The sequence below is a fragment of the Candoia aspera genome, chromosome 13, assembly GCF_035149785.1.
Source record: "Candoia aspera isolate rCanAsp1 chromosome 13, rCanAsp1.hap2, whole genome shotgun sequence".
Classification (NCBI taxonomy): domain Eukaryota; kingdom Metazoa; phylum Chordata; class Lepidosauria; order Squamata; family Boidae; genus Candoia; species Candoia aspera.
This window is the reverse complement of record NC_086165.1, coordinates 6379764-6405084: the sequence shown is the minus strand read 5'-3', so window position 1 is coordinate 6405084 and position 25321 is coordinate 6379764. Positions and strand designations below refer to the sequence as shown.

General features: G+C 44.2%; 1 protein-coding gene across 1 annotated transcript in view; it reads right to left on the bottom strand.

Annotated features, from left to right (window-relative positions):
• Nucleotides 1-2617: 2617 nt before the first annotated feature.
• The window catches only part of HCN4 (hyperpolarization activated cyclic nucleotide gated potassium channel 4), a 49676-nt gene continuing 26972 nt past the window's right edge, over nucleotides 2618-25321 (bottom strand). Inside the window, exons 4-9 of the mRNA XM_063314069.1 lie at nucleotides 22588-22749; nucleotides 13596-13814; nucleotides 9106-9252; nucleotides 8530-8770; nucleotides 5401-5565; nucleotides 2618-4161 (exon numbers count right to left, since the gene is read on the bottom strand). Of these exons, the coding sequence (XP_063170139.1) occupies nucleotides 2618-4161; nucleotides 5401-5565; nucleotides 8530-8770; nucleotides 9106-9252; nucleotides 13596-13814; nucleotides 22588-22749 (2478 nt within the window). The remainder of the gene's footprint in view (nucleotides 4162-5400; nucleotides 5566-8529; nucleotides 8771-9105; nucleotides 9253-13595; nucleotides 13815-22587; nucleotides 22750-25321) is intronic.

The window sequence follows — 25321 nt, the reverse complement described above, 5'->3', positions numbered from 1 at the left end:
TGAGCCTTGCTTCCCTTGAATTCCTGACTCTGGAATGGCGCAGCAGCAGCAATCTCAGAATAACAGGACTGAGAGGAGAACAGGGCTTCTGAGTGACCATGGCTCAAGAGACCTTTTTTCCCCCCTTCTTTAAAGGAGATAGCCAGATACCAGCATCGTGGGGAAATGATGGGAAAGGTGAGAAAAAGACCGTGATAGGGTTGACGCAGAGCGATACAAAATGACGAAATCACAGCTTGGATTAACTAGCTGCCTGTCTGCTTGGTTTATCTATCATGGATCTGTATCTTAGGCTCCCCAGCTCCCTTGGTGAGAGGGGTTCAAAATCCAGCTCAAGGGGGCCTGAAGGGAACCCACGGCCTTGTTCAGGCTTCGGAGGAACTTGTGTGTTATTGCTCACATCAGAGTACATGGTCAAGTCGGATTTCTGTGTCACGTTAAAAAAAAGGGGCCCAGGGCAGGACTAGCATAACTGTGAAATAATAAAATGACTTCCAGAGGAGGATCTCAGGGTTTTATAGGGCTCGGGTGTGCCTGTGGGCATGCCCGGCATCGTGTTACAATGCAGTTACGATTCCATAGCAATGGCTGAAGGGTGCCTATGTGTATCTCACCCACCTTCTTTCAAATTTGGTGACTAAATCTGAAATATGAATGAATGGCTTTTCTAGTTCTTGATTTCTTCCCCATACAGGAGCAGGAGCAGCAGCAGACAGCTCCCTTAGACATGTATTCATAGCCCCACTGAAAAGCTAAAATGCCTCAAGCGGGACAGAATAAGCATTGTTCTTTCAGCTGTGGAAACCAACATGTTAAGGGAGCAGTCAAGTCTCCAGTCCACCAGGAGACTGCATCCAAAACAGACCATGAATTACATAGCCAACCTAGTCCTTGACTGGCTATGTTCAACCAACAGGCCAATTATCTTGCCCTCTCAGTGAGACTGGCCAGAACTTTCCATTGCAGCTTAAAACTCCTGCAGGATAAAATGAGACCAGAAAATTTCGGTCCACTCTACAACACTGGATGAAAAAGGAATGGCGTTTCTATTTTAGAAGTTGCTTAGAAAAACATTATACACACGCACACATACATGGACACACCCTGCACGCATCTGTTAAAAACCAGCGCACTGGATGCAAAACCAAGTTAGCCCAGGACATTTTGCAGACCTCTGCATTCCAAATTTTGTCACCTTCAAACAATACTTTCCCATTTTGTTGATGAATTGACCACTAGGTGGAATTACATGCAGAATCATCAATTCTGGGCTTTCCTTAAAACACCAGACAGCAGCAGAGGCTGCAATCTGAAGGATAAAGTAATTGGGGAGGGGGCTATTTTAGCCCCCCTCCCCATTCTTCAAGTTCCCCCTAACTGGAGGAGATTGCTGTACTCAGCACCAACCACTGCAGCTGCTTTAAAAAATCTGCTAAAAACACCACCAGGAACAACGCTGTGCAGGGGGAAAAGAGATTGCTCTTCCTGGACATTTGAGAGGAGCCATCTTCATCTTTTCATGTATTTATGTCATATGTCATTCCCACCCTGTTTTAACATATCAACTCATATGGGGAAGAGATGGGAATACCATGTGGGCACAGTGGTCAAAATCCCCCCCCCCCCACTCCTATTACAAAGAGGAAGTGTCTATTCCATCCCCTTCCAATTTTCAGGAGACTTCCCTTCACTCCAAACCTTTGGATGCTCTGCACATTTGGACCAGCTGATTTTCTCTTTGAATAAATGCTGGGGGAAAGGGGAAAGTGTCATTTTCAGCAAAAATGCAGGAGGGCAGAAGGATTAGGATTGTCTCTATGCTCATCTGTCCGCTAAACCGTGGCTATCACTGTTGCATTGTGGAAGAGAAAAATGTTCTCCAAAGAGACCTGAAAGTATGGTGCCTGTGCACCTTCACTGTTGGGGGTTGCGTGATCTAGACAGGGATTTAAGATCTTTCCACTAAAATTTACATTCTTGTGGAACCTGGAGGTATTTTGATTTCCATAACTGGTAAATTGGGAAGTCAGCTAACAGTTTGGTTAAATCAGCATCGTGTCCCTCAAGGGAATAAGCAAGTCCCTTTTGTCTTCTCAGACTTATTTTACCCAAGATCTCCCTGGGAGCTTCCTCAGGTCAGAAGCTGGGCGGGTACCATCCTGAATGCTGAAACACTCCAGATTGCAATGAGTAAAAGATGAATGCCCCTACCGAGAAAAGACCTTTGAACACCAGTATCCGTATGGAATCTCTCCATAGGAAAGCAATTTTGCTAGCTGGAAGAAACAACAAGCTAAAGAGCTATGCATCATTAGTGCCGTGTTATTACTCCACATTGATTCCGTGCCTCTTTTCCAATCTCTTGCTCCATGTAGTAAAATATTCTAGAAAAGAAAGTGACTGAAAATCTATAGCTCTAAGAATACCTGGTTATCTTTTTTTTTTCTTTGTGTCATCGCCCTTGTTCTTATTTCTGTCTCGTTATTAAACTCAGAGAAATGAAAGGAGGGAAACAGAGTCACATAAACGTCTGCTGGGGTCTGAAGAGCACAAACTGAAAGAAAGGGAGGTCTGGGAAACAGGAGGAAAGAGGGCCAGGCCAGAGGCGGAGAGCGTCTCACAAGTTGGAAGGCAGTTTTGAGCAGATTGGCTCTCGTTCCCCAGTCAGCTGCAAAGATCCTTTCCTTCCTTCGGCAGTAGGCAGAGATGGGGAGATGGCAAAGGCTGGGGGCTGGGGCAGCGAACCTGAGGATGTCTGGCGTGGTAGAGTGACCCGTCCTGGCCCCGAGCCATATGGCTTCCCTAGAGGTCTTGTGCCTGCCCTGCTGCCGTTGCCTCCTCCAGAGAAAGACGAAAAGCTAGAAACAGACTCTTGGGAGGAGTGTGGGCTTGACGTCTGAGCTGCTTCGTGGGGCAGAGACGGTTGGGAAGCCGAAATCAACTTGAGGTCCTGGGTTAATCGTCCGGGCAAAAGCAACGGTCGACTCCTAGGCTGGAGAACCTGGGAAGGTGGGCTGGAGGTCTGAGGCAGGAGCAGAGACCCTTGAGAACCCAGTACCCCTGATGGGCTGCACTGGAAAGTCCTGGGGGCCAGGCTTTGACTAGGAGGGCTAAGGCCTGATGGTAGGGGGTACGGTGGGGGGGCAACAGCACGGGGCTTTGAGGGCAATCCGGAGGCTAAGGGTGACCGTTCCTGGTGCAACTGAGCAATGGTGGCAGGCTCAGTGGAAGGGCTTAATGCACTTGGCTGGGCGGGGCAGGAGGCTGAAGGGGGGCCTCCCGAGGCCTGGGCCAGCCGGCGTAAGCCAGAGGAGGGAGAACTGGAAGAAGGGGGCAGCTGAAAGTGGTTTGCCCCTCCAGTTCCTGAGAGCTGCAGCAGCTGCCCCATGGAGCGGGGCCTGCCCGTGGGTTGCAAGCGGCTGCAAGGACTGACGGGCGAATCTGAAGACAGTTGAGGGAACGAGGAAGGGGCAGTGGCTGGTGGCGAACTAGGCGGAGCCTTCTGGAACGGGCCAAAGCTGGTGTCTGAGGCCTGCTGTTGGGCCCCTTCTGGCAAATCCGAAGGCCCCAGGCCCAGCTTCTCCAGTCCGGTCGACGTCGGGCTGCCCAAGTTCTGCTGCATCGAGCCAGCCGAAGGAGAGCTGGCCAAGGACCGGTGCAGCGGACCCAAACCGGTCGAAGCGGTAAACCCCGCCAGCTGCTGGATCTGGAAGGAGGAGGAGGAGAGGGTCTCCAGCCCTGGCGTGTGCTGCTGGGATGGGGTGCTTGAAGGGGACCCCACCATGGAGGGGCCGGCCGAAGACACCAAGGAATGGAGCCGCCTCAAGCGCCTCGGAGTCTGGCTTTGCGTCTGCCCCAGAGAGCCCAGAACGGAGACCGGAGGGCGGAAGATGGCTGCCGGAAGGCGCGGGTGGTGAGTGAGCGCTATTGCTACCGAGGTGGTGGCCGCGGCGGCTTGCAGAGGTGCCTGAATCAGTGGCGTCCAAATAACGGGCGTGGGAGTCGACGCTGCCGCCGTGGCCGCTTGGATGTTGTGGGCGCAGTGGGCCATTTCCCGGTCATGCTGCACAATTTGTTGGACGATCTCATTCTCCTGGTAGTTGAAGACGCCCGAGTTGAGGTCGTGCTGGACTTTGTGGAGCAGGATGGAGTTCTTCTTGCCTGAAAGGAAGAGGCAAGGACAGGTAAGAGCTGCCTCAAGAAACCCCTCGGGGGCTAAGCAACCCAATACAAAATTCGAAAGTATCTTTCTTAAAAAGAGCAGCTCTCCTCGCCCATCTCTGCCCATCGACTTCCTCTTCTGCCCTGCAGTCTGTTCCATTCTTGCCATAAAAGCCACAGCCAAAGAGATTTGCGGAGATCTCTCGTTACTCTGCGCTGAAGGGCAAGAAGCTCAAAGGCCAGTCCTTGTCCAGATCTGGGCCAAACCACTTCCCCCAGAGCTCCCTTTGAGCGCCAAATTGCAGCACCCTGAATTGGTGGCACGGGCTCCCAACAGTTTGAAGCAGAAATGGAAGCGGAACACCCTAAAATAGACTTTAACGTGGTGGCCCTCTTCCCACAACATGATGGTTAGCCACTCAGAGCCTTTAGGAATGCGCAGCACGCAAGAGGAGAGTTAGTGTGTGTTGTGGGACTACTAAATTTTCCCAGGAGTTTAAATGACTGACTGGGTGAATGGCATACAGGGTTAAATGTGTTATGGGAACAAGGCCATTTCCTCAACCTCCCAAAAAAGATAGAAAAACACTGGTCTGTACACATCACACAGCCCAACTTTCTGCTTTCTTGACTGCCTGTCTCAGTGTCAAGCGTGGTTCCTTGCCTCCAAATGGCTGTTCATTGCTGTCCTAAATGGGACTTCCATGTTCAGAGTTCGCCTATCAGCTATACACAAGTGGGTGCTACGGAAGGTGTCTGAACACAATTTCCATCGTTCCCAGCCATCACAGCTAGTGCCGTGGAACACCTACTCACAAACATCATGGTCCAAGTTTGGAAAAGTTACAATACACCATTGATTACCATCTGTCGGGGATCCTCAGAAGAAGACTAGAGCCTCTGAGCCCTGCTGATGAGCTTCCTGAGAACACTTGGGTGGAAATAAGATGCAAGGCCAAGTGGACCTTCAGCGTCACTTTTCTTCTGACTCTTTCCAATGCCCACATCCATCTCTACATCTCACATGCTCTAAGATGGCACATTAATGCTTTTTTAACCCAACTTAAGCACACTTATCTGTGCTTAACAGGAAAAGATAGAGGCAGAGGGAAGCTGTGGAGATGAGGTCCTCAGCCTTAGATGGCTTTACACACACACACACACACCAGCAGTAACAGAAGTGAACCCCAGTATTCAGTCTATCTCCTGAATACCAGATCTCTGTGTGTGTGTACTTACCAATGCGGTCCAACCTATCCAGTGCCACGGTTTCAAACGCCCTCCTCATCATGGGATATTCCTCTAACACTTCATTGAAGTTGTCCACTGAAAGGGAGTAGAGACGGCAGTACGTGTCGGCTCTCACACTTGCTGTGCGCCGGCCACGAGTTAGCAGGCAAATTTCTAGAAGAAAAGAATACTTTGAAAGCTTTTTTTGTGCTATGGACAACTGGCTTTTCAGTGCCTACCACAAGGGCAGGTCATCTAGTAGCAGCGGTAGTAAGGAGTTCCTTATTACAGCTATGAGTATACAAATCGGAGATTCAATCAAATTACTAAACATTGATAATACCAATAAAACATTAAGATGAGATCATCAGCTCTAGTCTTTAAAGTAACTTAGCACCCTCAGAGCTAGTTCCCGTGGGAACGTCCCGCAAACTTTACAGCACTTCGTGATGGAAGGTCCCTTCAGAAGGTTGCCTGGCTCCCTGCAAGAACTCCATCATCTCGAGGGTGCTGTTGTCCAACAGCTAAACGATCTAGATCTCCGGCCATAGGCTCAGTTACTTTAGTAACTGTTCATACATAATTTATTCATCATTTTATTCATCATTTGTATTGTGTGTTTTAACAACAATCTATTGTCCCAATGCCCTATATTTTATACACTTTTATATATTGTTTCTGTGATTTTTATGCAACAATGGTGCATTCTGCTATGCCATACGAAATAAATAAATAAATAAAGCTGTCTGTCATCTATCTCCATCTCCTATCTACATCCATCCATCCACCATCTGTCTATCCACCATCTATCCAACCATCATCCATCCATCCATCATCCATCCATCCATCCATCCATCCATCCAATCACTGAATTTAAAAAGTTAGATTAGTGAAAAAGAAAAATGGTGCATCATTTCATAAATAAAATACGTTAAATCTTTGTCTATTCAGGCAACCCTAGTCTGTTTCTGCCTCTTGCTCTGAAAATTTCTGCACCCTAATGTCTGAGTGGAGCTTGGAGGCCATCGTATCCAACCCAACTAACTTAAGCAGAGAGTCTAGCCCGCAAGCAAACAGGTCCAGCTCTTTCTCAACTCAGTGCTGCACTGCAGTTTTGGGTCTGATCAGTTGGGGGCCACAGTCCAAAAAGTCAGAGAAAAACAGGGTCAGACTCTGGACAATAAATTCCATCAACTTAAAATTAAATTAAATACAGTTAGTATTACTGCTTCCCATGTGTTTTATACATCCCCCTTTTTATTGCTTGCATGTAAGGATTGTTTGCTCACTAGGAGTCAGATTATGAAGTACAGCATCATTAATTACATTAACTAATGCTGCATTCTGCTATGCAATATGAAATAAATAAACCCTCAGGGCCATTCTGACCATCACTGTTGAAAATGGAAGGCTCACTTCGGAGATTTTAAATATGGCCCTTGGCCACCAAATGCCATGTCCACAAGAACATTTGTAACCATGCCAGTTGCCCTCACTTGGCTTGCAGTGATTTGACTTGCTTTACATCCAACCTGGGATCCAAAACAAACCCCAGTATTAAACTAAGAGCCATGGGGTCTAGTGGGAGCAATTTACTATATGATTCACTACAGTAAGTCCACATTCAGAAGGTTTCCAAAAGTATTGTCTCAATTGTGGATGACCATTTAGTAAGACTGCAGCAGCGATGATCATCAGAGGCCATTTTTCCATCACACAGAAGGAACCAAACAGATTTAAGTTTGTGCTATGATCTGCTGCCCCCTTACTCACTCCTGAGTCCTAGTCCAGCTTAATCCCCAAGCTTCCCTTACATTAGGCCCTCTTCTGGTGTGTTGCAGTCCCATTCCATGTGGAGAGCATCAGGATGGGAAAAGCCATCCAAAGGTCTTCAATACCTTTCATTCCTTAGCAAGCAAATGTCCAGCGCTCACCACAGCGGGGCAGGACTGAAGCTACCTGCCTTATTTTGAGCAGGGTACTCCCAGAGACAGTGAAGACAGACACGGGATTATTAAAAGTGTTTAATGGGAATCATTGCGTTGATGTCTAATCAGTGTGTTTAGCACTGTAATTTTGTATGCCAACTCTGACTACCCTCGCTCCCTGATTTCAGTTCAATTAATTAGCTAATCACACTCTTTTCCCCCCCATTATTTTGCATACCATGTGAACTTTTATCTGACAACATCAATAGAATTTTCCCCTTTCTCCCACATATGGTAATTCGTTATCTAATTAGGCAGGTGGGAACCCCTTTCAAGAACCATCCAAGGTCCAGCTTGTTCACTCAGTGGCCGCTGATCAGCTCTGTTGTGAACACTGAATGTCATACCACATGGCCTGGAAGCCAGATCCCTCCAGGAGCAGCTGCCAGCATTCAGCCTGACATGATCACATCACCAGATCTGATTAGGAGCCCTAAGTTAGCAGGCTGTGGACAAGACATGTTTTTTGGTTTAATTTTTCAGGAAGGAGCTGGTAGGCCTGTTGACTTTATGCTTTCTTTGAATATGTAGTCATCATCATCATCATTGATTTTACATCCCATTTGTCCTCTGGGACCTCAAGGGGTCCTAACTTGTATTATCCCCTTCAGTTATTATTTCTGCAGCAGCAACTTCATGATCTAGCTCAGGCTGAGAAAGAGTGATTGGGCGAAAGTCATCCAGTGAGCTTTCATGATTGAAAGTGGACAAATCTGAGTCCCCAAGTCATAGCCCAACGTGACACCATAATGGCTGTCAATTATAATTTACGCATAAAATACCATGCTCTGTTTCTTGCAAATTCAATTTTCCTTCACTGGGATAGGGCACTAGGTCAGGTAAGCAATATTCGTGGATAAACACCTCTGGAAATCAAAATATCCCCCTGATCAATTTGAAGGATTGGAATTATGCTGCCTACAACTGGCCAGCTTCACCCAGCATGCTAAGCTTGAAATCAAGCAGATACCATTAAGGTCTAGTATGTTGAATGACCCAATCCAAGTAAACTATGTTGACCCACCCAAGAATCACAATCCATTTTACCCTTAAAGCCCAACCTGCCTTCACTTCTTACTATGGAATGAATTGATCTTTGTTTTTCCAGGCTACCATATATTCAAGAGAGGGAAATGCTGTGTCTCTTTACCTCCAAAGTAGGAACCATCTGCCAGCTTGGTCTCCTTATTCCCTTTGGTAAGCACACTAACCACCCCATGCTGGATGAAGTACATCTTCTTCCCGATGGTGCCCTCTCGGATGATGTAGTCCCCTGGCTGGAAGACCTCAAAACGCAGCTTGGTCAGCATGGATGTTACGAAATTGGGGTCAGCGTTTGCGAACAGAGGCATGGAAGCCACAAGTTTCCTGCAGTTAAAATTGATGATCTCCTAGTCCGAACAAAAGCAGAAAAATCCTGTGAGATATGAGGGATTTTAGCTGAATACTTACATAAGGCTTCTTGAGTCACCCAAAATCAGCAGTGTAATAAAGGGCATGAAAAACAATTAGATACTCATCTATTCTTTTCAATTTCTGAAGTTTCTTTCTCATATAGATGCATATTTCATTATTCAGTAGATTAATCAACATACACATTATGTATAAGTTGATTATTCTGACATGTGAAGCAGCCCTATTGTTTAGTGTCCTAGACTGTCTCAGTCTCTTTGCCCTTGCTTTGCCCTTGCTAGGCTTGTGTTTGCTTCATCCTTATGCTACTCACTTCTTTTAGGGGCTCGCTCAGTTCTCCCAGGATGCTCTCCTCATCAAACATTTTGCCCTGGTACCGGTGTTCATAGTAGTCATGGATTCTCTGGCGCATCTCAGCTGGAAGCTTGTGGAAAGACATGTACTGTTCAACTTGCTTGTACTGTGTGGGGAGAAAACAAGATCTGTCAATATGGGTTCCTGACATAACTTTGGCGCATACTATTTATATCTGCCTTCCAGGAGCAAAAATTGGCATTCTAGATCATGCCTTCCCCCTTTCATTCTCATAATCCTTAGAAGGAAGTTCCCCCCACCCCAAAGACTCTTAAGATGTAGCTTATTACTAAGTTCTCACAACTATGGTTGAATCCTGGCTTAGAAAAGAAGTTCTGAGTGTGATAAATCCAGTGTAAATTGTTTCACTTCTTCAGTGTTATCCATTCCAAGCATTTTAAAGACCAGCCTGTCTTCCAAAGAGAACCTTTCCATGGTAACAACAAAGGACCTATCAGGACCTAGAAATAGATGCCACATCATTCTCCTGCTTTAAATGGATCCTGCCCATCCAGAGTAGGTATGTCGAGGTTCTTCCCTAATGGGAGATTAGGGACAGAATGAGAAATCTGTTCTTTCACTAGTAACAGCCACCTTTTGGAACAGCCTAAAAGGAAGAGAGATGGCAACTTCGCTCATGAGTTTTAGAAAGGCTGTTAAAACAAGGTGGCCCAGAAGGCCATTATGGGGTTAAGGTCTGGTCAGCAGATATAAAAAAAAACCCAATGTCAAAATTTGATTGGCATTAATCTGAACAGCTGCTTTTAAGGAATATATTAAGTTTCCTATCGATCATGTGTTGTCTTGTTGACTCTTTGGCTTCAACTGTATACTCCCAGGAATCCTTCCAGAGTATGGCAGTATAAAAATATAGTAAATAGATAAATGAACTCTGATTTTACACACATACAACATCACTTTTCTGCTTTAGGTCAACCTTCCAAAGTGTAATGACTTCCAAATTGCAACTCCCATAATCCCCAGCCAGGATGCTCCTGTCCAGCAAAAGATCACTATTTTCTGGTTGGCCCACTCTGCAGTAAATGAAAGGCTTTGCTTAAAATATCCATGGACAGGTAACCACAGCAGACTGCGTGCAATAGTGGTACTGTACTATAATTCTCCAAGTATCCTTGTTTTCCAACTAACTATTACTCCAACCCAGGGTAAGCTGGAAATAGACGTATCTTTTTTTTTCCCCTTTAAAGCCACTGATGGCCTCAATGTCTGCAACGGGAACTGAACACTCTCCCTTCCCATCATCACTTTAGCTCCCGGTAGACTCCTTTGAGAAACATATTTCTCAGAAATGCTTTGGTGGATATATCCTGGGAGGATGTGTTCGAAGGATACATTTATGCCTGGCCTATCTCCATTCACACAGAAAGACTGGATCCACACAGGAGCCGTGTTAGCAACATATCCCTGGGTTAGGGTGGTAGCCTTTTATGATATTCTGCTCATGTGCTTCCTTCTCTTCCATCTTCTCCCTCATCTGTCCCACAGGACATCCATCCATCACTTTTATGGACAGAGTCAAGCACAAAGGAAGCATGTTCTAGCAGTGACTTTGAAATGAGATCCACACTAAAACCCCACAATTTACTGCCTTTCACATTCGCATGGATGAGCAACATGAAACCCCAGCCACAAATGCAGCCCATGAACTACTTACTTTCAGCTCTTTGGACCCCTCCTTGATAATAAATTGCCCCAAATAAGCTGTTTGGAGTTAGAAAGTGCAGGAAAGTTGTAGTGCAAGCACAAAAACTGATCATACATTTAAAAAATAGAGGGAAAAATCATTTCCCCCAAATTAGCAAAAGAAATAAATAACAGAGAGAATATCCTAAACCGTACACGACATAGCCCCATCATCTCTATATTGTTACCCACCTAGAGGTGTCTGTACTACTGCCAGTGAAGGCATTTTACATGATTCCCAGAAGATAAAAAAGAAATCTAAACGTAGGGCAGGAAAAAAAAACCACCTTTAATTATTCCTTGCCAGCAAAAAACACACCAGCAGTCACAGACTGAAGCCAGTCTGCTCTCAATGGGTAATTGGCAATTACCAGCAGAAAACACACCTGGGTGGCCTATTTTTTGCCAGCAAGCAGGGAACAAGATGTGCTTTTGTAACATCTGAGCATGTGCAAGGACATCATTACGCAACTACTACCCTCCAATAGCATGCCACAGGCACATTAAGGAAAAGCTTGAGCAGTGATGTCACTGCAGGGCAGGGCTTGTCACAATTTGTCTGCAGAGACCCCTGCGTCTTCCCTAATTACAGTTCCTGACTATCAAGATTTTCCATCTCTATCACATAAGTTTTATGCTGTTCTCATGCATATACACAATGAGACAGTTTGTTTAATCCTGAAGTTTTACTAGAGGCTGGCATCAGAATAACTAATAGACCTACCTGTTCCAGTGAGACCTGCACTGGCTGCTTGGATCATCACTGGAGACTTCCTCGGCATATCTTCTGGAACTCCTTCCCCAGCATAGCTGCCTGGTGCCAGGCCAAAGTCTGTCCAGTTCGACTTTATGACTTTGGATGGGGAGTTTGATTGATTGGCTTCTTTCAATTATTTATTAACTATTACCATCAGGGTGAGGTGTAGAGATGAGCTAAACCAGGGTTTGGTAATTTGTGGCTCACCCACCAATGAGGGTCATCAGTGCTGAACTAATAGTGTTGTCCACTTTCATCTCCTCAAGACTGTCCAGAAGTTCACAACCGCATTTAGCTATTCTCTTAATTTGAAGGCTGTGACAAAAACTACGTTGGGGTTTCAAAATAAAACAAGACATAACAGTGGAAAGAATCCAAAAGTGTCCATTTGCTTGTGGTAGGTGTCTTCCATTCAAAAGATTACTTTGCAATTCAAATATTTACAGCCAATATTTTTAGAACAGCATTTCTTAACGTTTCTTTCTGCTGCTGGCTGTTCAGATTTGATCACTCTGCACTGAAAAGTACCAGTATATCTTTTTCAGCTTCTGTCTCCCACACATTATCATAATTAAGCCTACCCACTTATCATCTTCCAACAAGCAGTCCAGAACTGACAGGGAAAGAGAAATTAGAAAGGAAAAAAAAATCACTGAAGGCCGAGTGCAGAAAGAACACACACTGGGTTGACTTCAACCACAGAAATCTAGCACATTGAACTAGATGGAACCAACAGATGGAACTAAATGTATCTACAGGGCAGACCTCAGGACAAGGCATACATCATTAAAAAGCAGAAGAACACAATCTGACTGTGCATACCTAGATCTGATCATCCCCCAAGGAATTTCTAATACTCAGTGGTTCACACAAGGTTTTCCAAATATTTTTAGCTTCTACAGCAGAAGATCTATCAACTCTATGGTCAATGGAATGCAATATGTTTTTTTTTACATATCTAAGTTGGGTTTGGAGTTCAAGTTCCCCTATTTATGCATTGCTCAGTCAATTGATTGGTTGGTTGATTTGAGCCAAGCACCGTCAAGTTTTGAGTCATTAGAGAAGCAGTTTGGCGCCCCGCCCCGCCCCCAGTCCTTCTTTCCTTGCCATGTGTCTGAGGTTGTTTGCAGACACATTTTGCTACAAATGTATTTTGGAACAAAGAAGCATTTTCCTGCTTATTTGCATTTGATAGCATATTGGGTGCTTTGCGTATCCTCGGATTGTTCTGTTTAATTGGGAATAGAGTTAATTCTTTTTAAATCTAATATATTCAGCAGTGTCCACGGTCCTGATTTTACAACTTAATGCATTTTAAAGAAACAGAAGTATTTCCTATGAGATAAATCTGTATCTGTATCCATATCTATATATATCATCTATCTATCTATATCATCCATCCATCCCTCTCTCTCTCTCTCTATTTATATATATATATATATATATATATATATATATATATATATATATATAATCAATCTATCATCTCTATCATCTATCTATCTATCTCATCTATATCCATCATCTAACACGTATCTCTTCTATCTATCACACAAACACATACACAGCAATGGACAATTTTCTGGAAAAATTTTCACCGTGGATAGTTTTTGCAAAAAAAAAAAAAAAAGAAAAATCTGATTCAAATCTTTGCAAGTAGGCCAGAGTCAAGTTTGACAAGAGGGCAGCCTAGACACTGAAAAAAAAAAAAACAGATTATAGCCTTTATTAGTGGGATTGGATTACTGCCATACTTCTATGCTGTTTTTAACCAGGGTTACTGCAACTGTCTGGCAAAAGCCCCATGCTATCTCTGAAAGGGTTTGGAAGGCTCCCTTCCTGCTCCTCTGCCTCCATCATCTTGGAATGGAGAAAGGAAGGGCGAGCCGATGAGAAGGATCCGCTCACTGGAATGCATGTTTCTCATAAGCACCTCCGTCGTAGAGTAATCCAGCTGCTGAACCTTGTCACCAAAGCCAACGACTTACCTTTTCCTGATACTGTCGCCGTGAGGAATCCAAAGACTGGATAAGGGCAGTGGCGTGGCCGATGAACATGGCATAGCACGTGGCACCAACGATCATGCTTAACATTGTGAGCCACACATCAGACATGCCCACTGGGGCTTGCTGTCCGTAGCCGATACATAGCATGTGACTCATAGCCTTGAACAGCGCATAGGAGTACTGCTTCCCCCAGGAGTCATTCTAAAGAGACAGACAGACGAGAGTTACAGGAAACAAGATGGACACAGTCTGGTGATATAGGACTACCTTCCCCACACAGCTCTGCCAACAGGGGCACGCTCGGTGCTGCACCACCACCACCATCAGCTCGTGTCTGAAAGGTCAGTGATAGCAAAATGTGCACCAAGCCTGCCACACCTTGTCAGTTCTAAGCTGGAAAGCACCAGGGTCCAATATTGGTGAGAACCTCTGAGGGTTCTCAAGGGACCTCAAGTCAGAACAGGCAACCTTTCTAGTTGCTCAGAATGCACCTTGCTAGCATCTGTCTGGAGCAGTGGTGCCCATGGGGGGGCAGGGGTGTCCAAAAAGGCAAGATGGTGCTCACAGCAACGCAACCAAAGCCTTACCCTAGCCTTTAAAAAAAAAATTGACACTTCTGCCCCCATAGGTGCTGCTGGTCTGAAGTGTGAGATGGGAGCTATTGTGTTGCTTGGAATATTGTCCTAGACAGAAGTTTCTTTTGAAACCTGGTCTGATCTGTGGAGTCCTGGGTGCTCTCTGAGCCTTGTTGTTTTCTTGCAGATGTTTCATTGCCAGACTAGGCAACATCTTCAGTGCTAACAGGGAGAGGGCCTTGCTCTCAGTTTATACACCGTGGCTTGCCCTGCTTGTGTTGCTGGGGGTGTTGTTCTCTCCTTGGGAGTTCTTTGATTGGGCTGTTGTTTGCTGCTTGGTTGATTGCCTGAGAACAGGCCCTCTCCCTCTTAAAGTTGCCAAAGTTGAGAAACACTGCTCTAGATGGACAAATAGGGGAGGCTTTTGAATGCAGTCCTAGCAAACACAAAGATGTCCTCATAGACAGACACGAAACAACATGTAATCTCAACATGATCCAGAAAACCTTCTCTATACCTCATAAGACCATTATTTCCTTAAAAAAAGTGGGTCTGACAGTTTCTTCTGTTAACTGAAATTATTTCCCTTCAAAGAACTCCGTGGAAGACCAGCACTTTTTTCACTCAATATAGGGCATTTTCTAAACATTCTGCATTTTCTCATCAGCATCGGCAACATTATTATCCCGTTCTGCTACGGGTGCCCATCTGCTGGGGCATCTTCTTGGCTTCTATCCTGGATTGTATCTTCTTTTCATGCTTTAAGCATCCTTTCGTTCATCTGACAAGCATGACCCACACCAAGGCGGGTGAGGAATATTGATCATTTTGTACTCAGGATTAATCCACCCAATTAAATAATGATAAATGCATTGTTTCGCCCAAAACCCCAGATGGCACCCCAGAGCTGAGATAAGTATCCAGCTGGTTTAGACTGCTACAATAATATCAGGTATTTCTTGAAGGCCCATACACACACAAGAATACAGAGGAATCAAGTTACCAGCTTTTACAAGAAACATTTTGTATTTTAGCAGCCCAGTACAATCACCAGCCTCCTTTTAAAATGCTATTTGAACAAGCAGGAAAAATTGCCAGGATTTAGGAGTGTGCTCATATTCCCCATTTTTAATATCTGGAGTCCAAACAACACTTCACTTATGGGTTAGGATAGAGATAGCTCCACCTTGCAACAAAAATTCTTTGAGTTTCATGGCTTAGGACTTCTTGTCTCCTTCCCTCTGGTCTTCCTTCTCCTCAGATGAGTCTATCGATGATCCCAGCAATCAGGGTTCATAGTAAACAGGTTAGCATAATGCCGGTTTCTCCCCTGCTTTCAAATTTCCCAGGATGTCCCTGGTATCTCATGGACTCTTGGCACTAAAAAAGCACTGATATGTCCCTCATTGGTAGGCAGCAACAGTAGGAACAGGGTGACCTCCATCATTCATCAAATGCATCCTGTGATGCCAGGCCTTTGCAGTTAAGTTCTTGTTTGTTTGTTTGTTTGTTTAGAACATGTACGTACATGGCCACCCAGCTCAAACAATGGGACTCTGGGCAGTGTACAAAAATCCCTAAACAGTAGTGATTTCCCAGCTGTTCTTTTTCTTGAAGGACTCAATGGGCAAAATTGAGGGATTAACTAGGTTTGGGTGTTGCATGTGGATAATATGGAATTAATTTGACCCTATGCAAGGCTGGTTCTCTTTGGTTCTAAATTTAACTAAATTTAAATTTACTTCAACTGTTCACTTGATCCCTTTTTGAGGCTTCCGCAACATACTCACTCCATCCACTGATCCAGTGAGCATGTTGTGGGAGCTGGCCCTCAGGTCAGTGGGTCTAGGAAGAATAAAATAGGTCCTACTGAGCTTGGCTCAAGGCTGGGGAACCTTTTGCGTTACTGTCATGTTTGATACAAGCAGCAAAAGCTGCTGCTGTTCCTTTATGATGTCACTTCTCTCAAGGGCATCAATGGAAAGTTACTGCTTCTCCTCATTTCCTAGCCACTGTCTTGCCATTATTTTTATATCTATCTATAATCTATCTTTAATAAAATATAATTTTATTAAAGATTTTTTTAAAAAGGAAGATAAAAACGAATACAAACTAATATAAAGTAAGAAAAAGAAGGAAATCAAAGAGGAAGCTAAAAGTGCAAGAAAGGGGAAAAAATAAAAAAAAAATGGAAAAGAAAGAAAAAAGATACGAAGAAGTGCCTTCCAATCTTCTTTACAGCAGTTATAACTACAATTATAAATTTACCTCTTTCTCTATGGTTACAGCATAACTCTCTTCTTGCTGTAATCTACCTTGTCCAATCATCAAAACCATAAATCATAAGTTTATTTTTTTCTTTCATGCAAAACATCCACAAGAGGTTTCCAGTCAGCAATAAACATAGGCATTGTCTTTTCTCTGATCAAAGAAGTCAATTTAGACATCTCAATAAGTTCCATCATCTTCACCAACCATTCCTCCATGGTGTGTACTGCCAAATCTTTCCATCTTTGTGCATGCAATAATCTCACTGCAGTTACCATGTACAAAAACAAAGTTCCATAACTTTTGTCCAACAGTTTGTCCATCAATCCCAAAAGAAAAACCTTTGGTATCAATTTCTTGCAATCAATTCTCAACATCAGGTAAGTCTAGCCAGGTTTTGTTCCTGGGAAACAATGCGTGTGTCATTTGGGCAGGACAGGAAACAGGCAAAGCCTTGGGATTGAGTTGCCCTGGGAACAGTGTGGTCCAGCATTTATTTATTTATTATTTATTAAATTTATGTCACTGCCCATCTCCCCCAATGGGGGACTCTGGGCAGTTTACAATAAAATATGGACATGGACAATGTTCCAAATCTTTGACCAGATAACCCAATGAAAGGGAATGTATACACAAAGAAGTGCAACTTCTTTGTGTATACATTCCAGAGTCCCCTTCTCGGGAGAGATGGGCAGTGATAGAAATTTGAAAAATAAATAAATAAATAAACTTCAGAACACCATAAAGCATGAGGCCTTCCTAAGCATCATCCTGTGTAGGTTAACTCTGCAAACAAAGGAGGCTGGCGTTGGGAGGGCTACCAAAATGCGAGGGCCATCTTGGCAAAGAAGTGCAGTTAGGATCCCAACATTGCCTCATTTCCACAAGCCACAAATCCTTGGGAAAGTCAAACATGGATAATGTTTATTTCTTAGCATAAAATGATCAAATTTCTCTCTCATCCTCCCCCTGAAAGGAAAAACCCAAACAGCTTAAAAAAACAACAGGGGAATGAGAAAGAAAGAAACTGAGAGCCAAATAAATCTGGAAGTCAAGTCAGCGTGGGACATTAAGGCAGTTGTCCAGAACCCCACTCAAAAGAATGAACAGAAGGGTCTCTAGGTGTGAAGAAAACCCATCATTATCTCAAGATATCCTCCACCCACCATTAAGATAATTTCAAGTAAGTTTAGGTGTACATGTTATCTAAAATGAAGTCCATTTTAAGCCATTTGAATCAAGAAAATCAAGATATGTGTTATCATCTAAGGAGACATCTTCGTATAAAACTGTTAAGGAAGAGCCCATGACAGACCCTGATTTCCAAAGCTTAAAATGTCTTGAACACATCCAAAAATTCATCTTCAGGCCCTCTAATCTAAATGCCATAGATGCAAAAAGAATAAGCTCTGCACAGCCTCAGAGCCACACCTTCTTTCATTCATGGCTAGAAGCCGCTGAGACAGTACTTATTGGACTGGCTGTGCCCTTGCGTGGATCAATCATTCTGGATTTTATTTGTTCCACTTCCAGCTTTTGAGCTTCTATTTTTAGCTTCCCCTACCTTCACTGAGCTTCAGACAATGCACATTCTTCCTCTTTTATCTTGTATCCTCTTTTATCCTCTTAACAAACTTGCAAGGCAGGCCAAGTAGAATGAGAAGAATCAGCCTCTAGATCTTCCAGGAAGCCTCAGGGTTGAGAAGGAATGTCAGTCCCAAGTCCCAACGATTCCATGCTTTAACACCTAGACCACACCTGTTTCTAAAGTCTGCATTCTGTTGCCTGGTCTGTTCGGTGCACAGCGTCCACATTGGGAGTTGTGGAGAGCTGATGGCACTTCAAAAATAGATCCCTCTTTTAATAAACAGATTGTTCCTGCGGCAAGATGACACATCTCTACTGCTGCTTCTCTAGGAGAGGTGGCAAATGCTATTTTGGCTTGGTGCCAATGCAACTATTTCAGCAGGGGTGGGAGGGGGAAGAATCTGCCCTTCACATTTGAGAGTGGAGACAGGGTGGCCACTTGTATATGTACACACACACACACACACACACAGGAAGAAAATGCATCAGCAGGAAAGAGGGCAAAAGAGGCTGAAAACTGGCACACCATATGTATGTAGAAGGATGCACATGTAGGGCGAAACAATGATAATTTAAACAGAAGCACAACAGAGGCAGAAGGATTGTGAATAGGTGACTGGGGTACCTGTTGCTCAACCTGCAAATCAGTCTGTGAAGCTAGAGGCCCAGGCCACCCATAATCACACCATTATGCCATCTAGGGGCCCAGATTCAGAGCTACTAGGCAGGCCCGCAACGAGGGTCTGTGTCACCCGGGGCAAACATGGATTCTGCGCCCATTTTGGCACCCCCCAGTGCTCATTTTGGTGCCCCCCCCAGCATGGCACCCGGGTCACATGCCCCACTTGCCCCCCTCCCCCCAGTTGTGGCCCTGCTACTAGGGAAGACATCTGCTATGTCTGTAGACATCCTAGCTTTGATCTCTAGCATCCACAGGGAGAGATGAGGAGGGTCCTGCTTAAAATCCTGGAGCTCCTGCTTATAGTCAGTGTCAAATGTGTTCAAAGGTCCAAGGTCTGCACTGGAATAAGAAGCTTTTCATGTTCCTTCACGAAGAGACATCATTCGATGTGGAGCCATGTTTGCAGCAAGGTTTTCTGCTTCCAGTCTAAACAAGAATTCAAGAGTTCCAACGTTGTCTGTCCCCTCACCCCTGGTCTAAACAAGAATTCAGGGGTGTGGGGAGAGCCTTTTTGTGCCCTTGCAAAATCCACTGAAAGACTGAATCCATTCAGAAGCATCCAAATGGATTTGACCATTCAATCTGAATCAACCATTTCACATTAGGAAGTCAACTTGATTCAGAGATCTGATCAAATCACTGTGAAATCATATCTCCAAACTGGAACTTTGCTCAGCTGTGCAAATTGAATGGAGTTGGTTCTGCTCACCTGTCACAGATAACCCTGGATTTTCGTCATGATTGCTGTTCAAAGTCCAGCTGATAAATCCTTTCAAGTGTAACAACTGGCCAACTGGGACACCACAAGCCTCATCAGTTACAGATGTCTACAAATGGCCACCATCACCCTAAAACAATGAATCCAGGCATTCATCATTCATGGATGCTGGGGGAGGATATCCATCTCCATGAATAATGAAATCCTGAAAAGACAAATATCACTTCTAGTTACAGTGTGGACTCTGCTGTGGTCCAAAGTCCAACATTTGGCTAAGTGAGAAAGCATTCAATTGCCTGGTTTACCAGTCTACCTCTAAACTGCTTCCTCCGGTCAACATTTCTTAATATCCTTGAAAAGTCAGCCAGAAAATGTTCTCTGAGTCAAGAGTAGTAGCCTGTGTGCTGAGAAGCTGTGCTCCAAAACAATGGGCCAAGTCAAGAAAGCAACCAACATTGATTGACCTGAACTTTGAAAGTAATTTCACTGAAATGAATGACCTGTAGCCAGCATGATCACTGCTCCATTTTCATTTAAAGTTACAATTCAGCAGCACATTTCAGGGACCTCCCAAGGCTCTGCAGGGAAGGGTGCTCATAGCCATGGGTCTTGAGTCATGTATCCCTGCATTAGAAACTCATCTGATTGATTGTTGTCCAGATCCTCAATACATGTCCAGTAAAGAGGGAGGCTTCTTCTGGGTCCACCTCAACTCTTCTCCTTAGCCTGCCTGGACTAAACCAGGCTTTGGGGCCCCATCTAAAGTACAAAGCAGTTGCCAACCAATTCAACAAATCCCTCCCCCCTTCCCCAGATGGCCCCATAAACTGTAACATGGGGAACCTGTAGTCCTCTAGAGGCTGATCAGCTACATCTCCCAGCATCACTGACGATTCGCCACAATGGCTGGAGCTACTGGGAACTGTAGTACACCACCATCTGAATTACACAGCTTCCCAGCCCCTGGTGTATGAATTCTACCTAAAGGATTCATTCACAAAATATGATGAACTTTGGAAGCTGAGCTGAGAGGGGGAGGACATCATTTATTTATTCCTGTCATGTTGACATTCATTTGTTCATTTCCAAATGAGAGCCAGTTTGGTGTAGTGGTTAAGGCACCAGGCTAGAAACTGGGAGACTGTGAGTTCTAGTCCCACCTTGGACATGAAGCCAGCTGGATGGCTTTGGGCCAGTCACTCTCTCAGCCCTAGGAAGGAGGCAATGGCAAACCACATCTGAAAAACCTTGCCAAGAAAACTGCAGGGACTTATCCAGACAGTCTCCAAGAATCAGATACAATTGAACGGATTAAAAAAAAATGGGGCTAAGGTTGTTTCCTGATTTCAGGTGCCCTGAAGCAACATCTGCACTGTTGGCACTTCCTTTGATATGCCATAGGAAGATATGATGATGATGATGATGATGATGATGATTCCTTAAAGGGCTCCTTCTTTTTCCTCTCTTAAAACCACAAATCTTGCCATTCAGGAAGGCTGAAGGAAAGTCATTTTCCTTCACCAAACAAATGTGGAAGTATTTTTAGGCTGTGATCATGCCCTAATCTAGACTTCACTTTTTTAGAGGAGATAAATTTAGACTGACTTTCACTGCCTGAGTGTGCGTGCACGTGTGTGAACCAGTTCCCTGAGCTTTGATCATTTGGGCCTTTTTCACCCAACCTTTTTCATATGTGCTTTGGTAATCCATACTTGGTATCACCTATGTTCTTGTTCACACTCCATCTGTGTGAAGTTGGTGCCTGGCAGAGAAACTGTATGCATTTTTTTTTCCTTGAATAATTCTTAGTCAGATTGATGAAAAAGAATTGGCTTAGGAAATTTCTTGCAAAGAATGGTGATGAAGTTCATATGGGTAGAATGTCCTGGTTTTGCACTTATCAAGTGACAAGGGAGCCATGGAATGGGTACAAAAAGTCCTGCCTCTCTTTGTATAGTCCTCTCTCGATGGAAAGATGTATAACCAAAAATAGTATTTGTAGCAGTCCTCTGTGCCACATCTAATGTGAAAGCCAGCTCAGAAGCACCACCTAGAAAAATTTGGAAACAATTCTCAAACAACCTGAGAATAAGCTAGAAGAACAGATGCCTCAACATATCATGATATGGAAAAGGGCCTTTTGCAATTGCAAAAGGAAGTGAGTTCTTGATCTTCAGCTTCCCATGGTATTAACCTAACCCATATTTTGATTGCAGCTCTCCAAGGAAGGTGGATAAAATCACCTATCATAGATGTAAGGGTTGGAAGGGAACTTGGAGAACATCTAGTCCTGCCCCTCCCCAATGCAGGAATGACCTCCTACAGCATCCCCCAAAAGTGACCATCTAGCTTCTGTTTAAAAGACCTCCAGTGAAAGAGAGGCCATCACCACCTGACAAAATCTGTTCCATTGCTGATCAATTCTTACCTTAGGAAATTCTTCCTGGTGCCCAACCAAACTAATATTCTTTGTAATGCAAACCCATTGTTTCTGGCCCTGCCTTCTGGATCAACTCTGAACATCTCTGTCCCTTCTCTTCCATGACAGCCCATCAGATGCTTGAAGACAGCTATCATGTCTCCCTGTAGTCTTCTCTTCTTGAGGTTAAACATGCCCGATGCCTCCAACCATTCCTGGTTAAATTTTCCTTTCAGATACATTGAACGTTATGGTTGGAATGAACAATAAAGTCCCCCCCCCTTTTTGGGGGGGGCAAGAATCAAGGAAGGCCCAGAAATGAGGGGAAGATCCTATAAAACATGGGAGGCCTGCCTGCTTCCCTGCCTGCCTTCCCAGGTAAAAACAGGAGCCATGGATATATCAGCCTGGTCCCACTGCTTGACCTTAGGAAGCCCAGTGGCAAGAAATTGCTGGACTTTCCAGACTCTTATATCAACAGCCAGAGGACCTGAGACTCCAGAAGTAGGAGGTAGAATATCCTGGCTTCTCTCCCAATTATACATTCTGCATGTTTGCCATCTACTGCAAGCTACTTTGGAAAACGTCTTTTGAGCATGTGTGTTTTCAAAAGGTGGGCTTCTTAGACAGAAATTGGGGAATGCTTCAGCTTGATTGGGAGCACTACATGTGATTAAGTAGTGCCAGACAGCTCTGGGCAGCCAACCAGGCTTTCAAACACTTACCACCATGCGGTTCAGCGACACCCAGCAGTCTCCTGGGAAGTCTTGGAGCATGGGCACCAGGAACTGGAGACAACCATCCCAATGGCACAGCAACAGCATCATGCCAATCAAGTTGACGATCCGTACCACAGCACTGGCCAGGTCATAGGTCATGTGGAAGATCTAGGAGAAGAGGGTTATCCAGTGAGTCCTAGAGATGCAATCATTTTTCAGAATATTCCCTTATTGCTATAGATTCATGTGGCCAAAGAGACGTGAGAGCCATGGTGTGCTTTGCAAAAGGAGCTTCCAAGCAAAAATTATTCCTGAAAAAGAATACATTCTAAACAAAAGAGAGTGGGGCTGGGAAGTTCACTGCCAACAGTACAGAAATGTTGAGTCATTATCTTCTTGGGATGGTGGACTTCTCAAGCTAGCTTGCACAACAAGCCAGTAGGCTGGAGAATCACTGGCCTGACCTCACTAACGGAGCTTCCTGGCTCCATGGGGGAAGTTTCAGAACTCCAGTTCCAGTCCATCTCTCTAACCACCACCTACATTCTGAAGTAGCAGCTCCACTTTAAGAGCAAGTCCATCCAGTCTACAGCCCTTTTTTAAACAAAAACACATTGGACACATTTCATAATGCTCAAGGAGCACCCAGATATGGCAGCTTCCAAGGCATAGCCTTGGTGCAAATAGCCTCTTGAGTCACAGGCATATACCGACAAGACAGCTGGGTTTCCACACTTCCAACCAGAAGGACTCTGACGTGGCAGCATGTGGAGGTATTGGAAATGTAGCTGACTTATTTACACAGACATCCCAGCCAAATCTGCCCAGTTGCCAGGCAATCCCTTTGTTCAAGTGACTTATTTTGTCCACAAGGTAGAACTGTTCCTTCAAAGCACTACGAACGTCAGCTGAGGCAGAGGTGCTGCGTTGTGTGAAAGGCAGGGAATAACATCCCTTTAGACATTAAGCAACTCACAAAGGCCACCTGAAAAGGGCTTTGCGATTCTCAACACAGTCATTGCCCTCTGGGAGAAATAACACCACCAAAATCCTCCCCAAAGAGTCAGATTAAATTTGAGTGCAAACTTGGGCTGGCCCAGAAATTAAATAGAGATAGATTAGACAGATTAGATAGGATGGATGGATGGATGGATGGATGGATGGATAAAATTTGCAAGAATTGGAGCAGCTAACACTCCTGTCTGACTTTCTAAATCAAAGTGGTACCCCAAGGTACCCAAGATCAGCTAAATGATTTTGGCATGTGAGATAAACAACAACAAAATCAAACACGTTTCTCTCCATGCCTGGAAGTAAAATTACAAGGACAAAACAACTAACAGAATATCACAGTAGATGGCAGCAGCTAACCAACCTTGACTGATTTTGAAGATGCTAAGGAGGTTCCAACCTGCTATGTACTTAGATGGGAGACCATGAAGAAAGTCTAGGGCTATAAGCTAGAATGAAAAGTTGAAAAATCTCTCTAGAAGACAGCAACAGCAAGCCACTTTTTGTACTGTTGCCAAGAAAGGCACAGGAGCATATCCATGGCATCACAAAGAGGCCACCTTGACTCAGAGGAGGTGTTCTGAAGTAATGGATTCCTTGCTACTCTTTTATGGTATCACTGACAGTCTCTTTAATGGCAGAGCCTGCCCCAATACTAATATATCCCCATTAAGGCTTTTTGTATATGCATGTATGTTTTACCAAGCCAATCACTTATTTTCTTAAATTAATCTTTATTTTAGAAAAGAGAAAAATACCAAGATGTACGAAAACAAAGTTAAACTAAACAATCCTTAAACAAAAAATGATAACAACCAGAAAAAGAGAAGGGGAAAAATATTGGCAAACTAAAAACAACAACAAAGTACTTTATATATTAAACTTGCAGATAGACACTGAGTTACTAATAAATACCATATAATACTATAGTATAAGCAGATACAAAATATTATTGTAAAATATCATACCCTCTCTGCCAAACAAGAATAGATGGCCTCATCCTTTGATTAGTAGAAAATGTTGTCTTTTCCAAGACAGGTAAGTTAGACACTTCCAGAAGTCAGTCCTTAACACCCGGAGTAATATCACTTTTCCAATTTCTCAGCATTTATTCTTCTAGCCACCCCCATGCACGATGCAACCGTAACTCCCAATAGACAATCAAATTCCAAAGTTTCAGTAATAATTCAATATCACACTACACTAGGATAAAACAAGTGGGCTAATTTGTGATTCCACATGTTACATTTGTCTTCGCCTGATGTGTGAACCAAATAATCCTTGGTAAGCTGTAAATTGGTTTTATACAATTATATGAAAACAGCAACTCTGTGCATTTGCAACCTGAGTTTAGCATAGTGTGGGAACCCAGCTGAAAAATAAGTTTAGCCCTTAGCTAAATGGGCGGTGAGAGCCAGTTTGGTGTAGTGGTGAAGGCTCCAGGATAGAAACCGGGAGACTGTGAGTTCTAGTCCACCTTAGGCATGAGGCCAGCCAGGAGACCTCAGGCCAGTCCCTCTCTCTCAGCCCTAGGAAGCAGGCAATGGCAAACCACTTCTGAAAAACCTTGCCAAGAAAACTGCAGGGACTTATCTAGGCAGTCTTCGAGAATCGGACACGACTGAACAATAAGAAAAAATGGGCAGTGTGTATGCCTTCAAGTCAGTGTTGACTCCTGGCAACTGCCTGGACAAGTCCCTGCAGTTTTCTTGGCAAGGTTTTTCAGAAG